Source organism: Nicotiana attenuata, unplaced genomic scaffold (genome assembly GCF_001879085.1).
Source record: "Nicotiana attenuata strain UT unplaced genomic scaffold, NIATTr2, whole genome shotgun sequence".
Taxonomy (NCBI): domain Eukaryota; kingdom Viridiplantae; phylum Streptophyta; class Magnoliopsida; order Solanales; family Solanaceae; genus Nicotiana; species Nicotiana attenuata.
The window spans coordinates 1,493,906-1,501,195 of record NW_017670267.1 but is presented as its reverse complement, the minus strand read 5'-3'; the positions used below and the strand labels follow the sequence as shown (position 1 = coordinate 1,501,195).

General features: G+C 38.0%; 1 protein-coding gene across 1 annotated transcript; it reads right to left on the bottom strand.

Moving 5' to 3' along the window:
* Window positions 1-271: 271 nt before the first annotated feature.
* On the bottom strand, window positions 272-6,837 carry LOC109236973. The gene is made up of 7 exons (XM_019403212.1): window positions 6,600-6,837; window positions 6,466-6,555; window positions 6,253-6,374; window positions 1,476-4,808; window positions 1,020-1,358; window positions 625-893; window positions 272-539 (listed from the first exon to the last, which is right to left on the bottom strand). The coding sequence occupies exons 1-7, from the start codon at window positions 6,835-6,837 to the stop codon at window positions 272-274; spliced, it is 4,659 nt and encodes a 1,552-aa protein (XP_019258757.1).
* Between the last annotated feature and the right edge of the window lie 453 nt (window positions 6,838-7,290).

The following is a 7,290-nucleotide window of genomic DNA, read 5'->3' as shown; positions in this document are numbered from 1 at the left end:
TTTGAGGATAATTGAAGATGAAATGCAGACCATTTCTAACTGGAGAGAAAGAGAGAAAGAGAATCTCACCACTTGAGGATGATTGAAGATGAAATGCAGACCACTTCTAACTGGAGAGAAAGAGAAACCCGTTTCTTATTTCCGTTTTCTGTCTTTTTCTATACCCAAGTGCAGTATATATCAAAGTTAATAAAAAAAACAAAAATACCCAATACTATTACAAACAAAGTGTATCTAACTATATTTGGGCCTTGCTTAGTTGGGCCTCCGTCTATGATTGGGCTGCCATATTAGTGTCCATGTTTTCATCCCCCCTCAAGCTGGAGGGTGGGAACACTCCCAGCTTGGAGAGAATATTACGATGAGCAGCACCATATAATGACTTTGTCATAAGATCAGCCAGCTGAGTATTAGAAGAAACAAAATGTAAAGAGATCAATCCATCAGTCAAACAATCACGCACAAAGTGGCAATAGACCTCGATGTGTTTTGTGCGCTCGTGAAAAACAGGATTCTTAGCACTGTGGAGAGCAGCTTGGCTGTCACAATAGATAGGAATAGGAGCAGCAACTGACAACCCAAGGTCACCCAAAAGTCTACGAAGCAAGAAAGTTCAGCAACTACCATACGAAGGGCCCTGTATCCTGCTTCAGCAGAAGAGAGAGAGAGATAGTGGGTTGTTTCTTACTTTTCCAAGAAATTGGACTACCACCAAGAGTGATAAAGAAACCAGTGACAGATTTGCGAGAATTAGCACAAGCAGCCCAGTCGGTGTCGGAATAAGCCTTGAGAGAATAGTCAGGTGACTGAGAAAGGAGAATACCTTGAGCGGGAGCATTCATGATGTATCGGAGGACATGGAGGCCAGCCAACATGTGTGGCACCTGAGGAACCTATAGGAATTGACTGAGGTGTTGGACAGAAAATGAAATATCTGGCTTGGTATGCTGAAGAAAATTGAGCTTGCCAATGAGTCGCCTATATGTGCTAGCATCAGCGGGGGGTTGATTCATATCAACCAAAAATTTGGAGGAAGGGTCAAGTGGAGTCACAACAGAACTAAAATGATCACACTTAAACTCAGCAAGGAGATCCGAAGCATACTTTTGTTGACTCATAACATAACCAGCAGGTTGTTTGGATATTTCCAACCCCAAAAAATAGTGCACAAGACCAAGGTCTTTAATTTTAAATTGGTTATCCAAAAACTTCTTCAAATCAGTCAATTCAGAAAGATCATCCCTAGCAAGAAGGATATCATCAACATAAACAGCAAGCACAATAAGGGAATCACCAGAGAACTTGGTGAAGAGGAAATAATCATTCTTGCTAGAGCAATAACCTCTGGACAGCAAAGCCTCAGACAATTTTGAAAATCATTGTCTAGAGGCTTGCTTAAGACCATATAAAGACTTTCTGAGTTTGCAAGCAAGAGAAGAGGTAGAAAAAGAAGAAGGAGAAGAAATAGAAGACACCTCTAGGCCAGGAGGAATCTTCATGTACACCTCTTCATGTAAATCACCATGTAAAAAGGCATTATTTACATCAAGTTGGAAAACTGTCCAATTTCTCTTGATGGCTAAAGATAGTAAACATTTGATGGTGGTCATCTTCACAACGGGAGAGAAGGTTTCAGTATAGTCAATACCCTCCTTTTGAGTGTCCCCCCTTATAACCAATCTTGCCTTATACCTATCTATGGATCCATCAGACTTTTGTTTGATTTTGTATACCCATTTACAAGGAATGGCCTTCTTATGTGGTGGAAGTGGGACTATGTCCCATGTGTGATTAGCCTCAAGAGCTTCAAACTCTTTCATCATGGCTTGTTGCCAAGCAGGATGTGAGACTGCTTGTTGATAGTACTGAGGTTCATGTAAAGATATTGTAGAAGTAGATAAAAGAGGGGCAGAATCAGAAGAAGAAGGTAGGACAGTATTGGAAGAGGTAACATAAGAACAAACATAGTCAGAAAGATAAGAAGGTGGGTTAACATATCTGGAGGATTTTCTTATGGGAGGAGAGGGTAAAGATTGGTTCAGGATAGAAGGATGTGGAGGTGAGGAAATATTAGGCATGAGAGGAGAAATAGGTATAGGAGAATGATGTAAAACAGGACTAGGAGGAGTATGAGCAGTAGGTAGGGCTGCCTGTGAAGGAAAAGAAGGAGGAGGTGAAGGAGTATCAACAAATATGGGAGGAGTAGGTAGGGAGACTGTAGAAGGAGTAGGAGAATGATAAGGAAAAATTGTTTCATAAAAGTGAACATCTCTAGAGTAAAAGATAGAGTGATTAAGAAGACTTAGAAGTTTATAGCCTTTCTTGCCACAAGGATAACCAATAAAAACAGCAGGAATTGATCTACTTTGAAACTTATCTCTCCCAGGTTTAGGTGAAGAAGCATGGCATAGGCATCCAAAAGACCTAAGATGGTCATAAGAAGGAGAATTGCCATGTAATTTTTCAAAGGGAGAAGTGTTTTGCAAAACAGAAGAAGGGAATCTGTTTAAGTAAGTGGCAGTCAGAACACATTCACCCCAGTATTTCAAAGGAAGTTTAGATTGGAAAAGTAATGCCCTTGATACTTCTAGAAGGTGTTTATGTTTCCTCTCAACCACTCCATTTTGTTGTGGAGTGTGAGGAATGGAGGTTTGGTATAAAATGCCATTATCAGAGAAGAAAGTTTTACATTCAGAACTTCCTCCTAATTCAAAAGCATTGTCGGACCGAAAAATTTGAACACTAGAATGGAAGTGAACTTTAACCATGGAAACAAAAGCCTTTAAGACAGGAAGGGCATCACTTTTGCAGGTTAGTAAATGAGTCCAAGTTACTCTAGAAAAATCATCAACTAGAGTAATGAAATATCTGAAACCATTGTAAGTTCTTGTGTGGTATGGCCCCCATATATCAATATGTACTAAATGAAAAGGAACATTAGAGTGAATAGAACTATCAGAAAATGGCAACCTTTGTTGTCTAGCCATAGGACATACAGAACAAAGGAATGGTTGTTTAGATGAAAGTTTTCCAGATAAAAAAAAAATAGTTTTCATCTTATTGAAGGGCATGTGACCTAGTCGTTGATGCCAAAAGAGATCATTTTTATTTCCAACATTTGAACCATTACATGGTACAACAAGTACAGTAGGATTTGTATAAGAATCATGATTAGCATGAGAAGATGTCACATGTTCAGAACAAAGAGAAGTACAAACATGAGCAACATTTAAAGTATGAGGAACATTTAGACTAAGATAAGAAACATTAGGACAGACTGAAGTAGATGAGTTTTCTGGGTGCAAGAAGTACAATCCTTTAGAAGCTTTACCAATTTCCAATGGCCTCTTCAGAGAAGGGCCCTGTAGAAAACAAGCAAATTTGGTAAGAATTGCAAAACAATCAAGTTGGACAATCAATTTGTGAATAGATATCAAATTAAAATGAAATGAAGGTACAAGAAGTACATTGTGTAGAGTTATGTCATGTCTTAAGAGTAAAGATCCAGTAGATATAACCTTTACTTTGTAACCATTAGGGAGAGTAATCAGGAAAGGAACAGATAAAGGTTTGAGGTTGTGAAGAAAATGTTTGTGTGGTGTCATGTGATTAGTTGCCCCAGAGTCTAGAATCCAAGAATCTACATCTACTTTTGATAATCCACAAACATGAAAATCAGTACTACTAACAACATAACAGAACACACCTGCAAAGCTAGCAAATGCAGCATTTTCACCAAGAGAAGCATCAGGAGTGAATTCAGGAGCAGAATACCCAGGTGTATGTTGAGGAGGTGTAACATGTGTCTTGTGGAGTAGGCTCAGAAGATGATGATATTGCTCTTTAGTGAAACCATGAGGAGCAGAACTTTGATCAGCATAATCTGGAGTAAATGTAGAATTCTGAACACAAGAGGCTGAACCCTTTCTATTCTTGGTGAACTTAAATTCAGGAGGGAACCCATGAAGTTTGTAGCACTTGTCAATAGTGTGACCCTGCTTCTTACAGTACTTACAAAAAACAGAGGATGAGGGTTGCTTCTTTGAATCAAACTGAACCCTTTGAGAGAATGACCTGTTGTTGAAACTCTGTCCAGCAGAAGCAGAAAATGAAGCTAAATCATTTGAGAAATTTGGGATGTGATTTGTGCTTTCCTTCTGATGTTCATCATGCTGGAGCATGGAATATGCTTTGCTTATGGAAGGATAGGGAGACATCATCATAATGTTGGTTTTACATGAAGAATATGTGTCATTTAACCCACTAAGGAACTGGAACAATTGTTGATCTTCTAAGAGTTTAGGTAGAGCTCCACAGGTACATGTTGGACCCACATAAGCAGCGTTGAGTTCATCCCATAACCCTTTCATCCTAGTATAGTATGTTGCTATGTCTAAAGATCCTGGGGTAGTAGCACTAATTTCTCTCTGAATCTGAATGTATTTTGACCCATTGGATTGACCAAACCTTTCATTTATGTCTTTCCAAATGTCTTTAGAAGTATTGAATCCTATAAGACTGATTGAAATCTCTCTAGTCAAAGAATTTGTCATCCACGCAATGAGCATGTCATTGCACCTCTCCCAAGCAGAATAATAAGGAGAATTTGGTTCTGGTTGGGGATTTCTTCCTGTTATTACCCCGAGTTTATTTTTGGCAGAAAGTGCAACTAGCATATCCTTTCGCCATACTACAAAACCACGACCATCGAATGAAGGAGATACTAGGGGAGTATTAGGATTATCTGATGGATGAATGTAAAAAGGATGTGAAGGATCAACGGAGAAAATGGTGAAACCTTCGGTGTTCTGAGTAATCGAAACACTAGTAGACGTCAAACCAGTGACCATGATTCAATTCTACAAGACTATGTCTAACTAATTTTACTTCGCACAAATTTTCTAGAAAAATCAGAACAGATTCTAGAAACAATTAGAACAGAAGAAATTGTACCGTCCTTTTGCTAAACACATGAGGCCGATCTGGATTTGAATCGTCCTAAGCACACGTACAAGAAGAAGCAGCTTGAACGGAGATGAAATCGGAACTGCCCTAATTTTCCGGCGAACGAAACATCGTGTAAATCCTCAGAGAAAACTGGTGAGGGTAATATCGATCGGAAGCTGAGATCGTGAGGAAGCTAAATCCTTGCTCTGATACCATGTTATAATGATCGAATCTCACCATTTGAGGATGATTGAAGATGAAATGCAGACCATTTCTAACTGGAGAGAAAGAGAGAAAGAGAAACCCGTTTGTTATTTCTGTTTTCTGTCTTTTTCTGTACCCAAGTGCAGTATATATCAAAGTTAATAAAAAAACAAAAATACCCAATACTATTACAAACAAAGTGTATCTAACTATATTTGGGCCTTGCTTAGTTGGGCCTCCGTCTGTGGTTGGGCTGCCATATTAGTGTTCATGTTTTCATAGTGTTTAGGGTGCCAAGTGATTTAAATTAATTATTTTCAAGGTATATACATATTTTAATACAAGATTTCTACATAAGTTTATGAGTCCCGTGATCCCTCAAGGTTACACATAGGCGCACATCTCCTAGCAAGTTACACTAGTAACGCTATTGCACTTGTATCTGGTTCTTTATAACTGTGAAGTTCATATCTTTTTATGTTAGAAAAGGGTCTTTACTGCTACAAGTGACCTTACAATCAGTGAAATACTTCATGGATGTTCTTTATCTGTAAATAATATTCTACTAAATTGCAAATATTTAGCAAATTAATAAGATTTTTTTTTCTTTTTCACCAATTTTTTTTTTAAAAATAATTATGATGTATGTTACTGAATTTGTACAGGGTACAATGGACAATGCCAGGTAACCACAAGCAAGCAATATGCAGTTGGCAAGGTGACGACAGAATTAATATAAAGAAATAAAAAAGTGGAAATAAATGAGAAAATAGAAATAGAATAAGAAAGAAAAAGAAGAATTCTAATAACGGAAGCACTAATAAACCCAACCTAGTATACTTAGAATCCACTAATTAGCATTCAATCGGTAGAATAAAACTAACAAGCAAGAGAAAATGAACTCGTACATATTGAATAGGCAAAAAGGCCTCCTGGCCATTTAAACTTGTACCCGATTGTCGTACCGGTAAATGAACTTTCAAAATTCCTATATGAACACTTAAACATGAGCATAAGTGAACTAATAAACACCTCCGACCTATGACTCGTAGGGTCAAAGTAGACCTTTCTATTATATTTTCTTGGAGGAAGGTTATGCACCTCATCATCTGCATCAACATCATCATCAGTACTATCCTCACTCCCTGGATCTGAACTATCTAGGTACTGCTCATCCTCACCCAACTTGCAAGCATATTTAGTAGTCTTGTCCTTGTAAATGTCTTAAAATCCAAGGCCAATGCCTATTGTGCCACTAGGTAGCTCATCTACATTAATATCACTAGATATCTCTTTCCAGTTCTTCTGATTTACTTAGATCTGCAGCAACAAGGTCAGCGTCTGTATCACTTGTCTCTCCTACGATATCCTCATCAGCATCATACAGTGAGTCATCTGTATCCTCTTCAGCAGGAACACCCTCATATTCACCTCACTCTCATAATTACTCTCAAATTCATCACAATCTGAATTTGTGGCTAGATGAAAGTTGTAGTACTCCCCTTTATCCTCAGTAGACTCTTCTATATCAGCAGCCCTCCTTTTATCCCTCCCCTCAGTGAAACAATCACTATTTATATCATTGGTGGGTGAGTTTGTTGCCCTAGCATTAGCTCTAGTTGTTTGCCCTTGTGGCACTTCACTAAAGCCAACTGTTTGGTCATATGGGATATCACTGGAGTCCATACTACTACTTAACATTTCATCCAATTCAATATCAATACATGGTATATTAATAGTGTGGCATAAATAAACATCAATAAAATCCCCATCATGAAGATCTTTGCAGAATTCTAACACATCAACATCATACTACATAAATCAAAATGGTCCTTTTTTATTGACTCGACATGCAAATTTCTCCACATCTAAGTACCTCATATCATTTGCCTATTTGTTGAATTGAACAACATGCAATTCATCAGTGTCTTTAGTTACAATAAAAGGCCATGTTATACCATTTTCAAACCTCATTAATGGGCCAGCTACCAGTTGTCCTTAATGGTGAAATTGTAATTGCACAAGAACAACCATCCTGCCTCACTACGCCTATGAAAATAAGATAAGTCCAAATCAGTAAAATATTCAAAAGAAAGAGACAATATTGTTTGAAAAAGAACAAGCAAATGCGGGAAAAGC

Bases quoted from the DNA above. Each gene is read 5' to 3' on its own strand.
- LOC109236973 (XM_019403212.1), bottom strand. From the start codon at position 6,837: ATGGACTCCAGTGATATCCCATATGACCAAACAGTTGGCTTTAGTGAA. The intron at 4,809-6,252 runs GTGCATAACCTT...TCGATTACTCAG, and splicing joins ATGTTGATGCAGATGATGAG to AACACCGAAGGTTTCACCAT. The intron at 894-1,019 runs GTTGATATGAAT...CAATTCCTATAG, and splicing joins ACCCTTCCTCCAAATTTTTG to GTTCCTCAGGTGCCACACAT.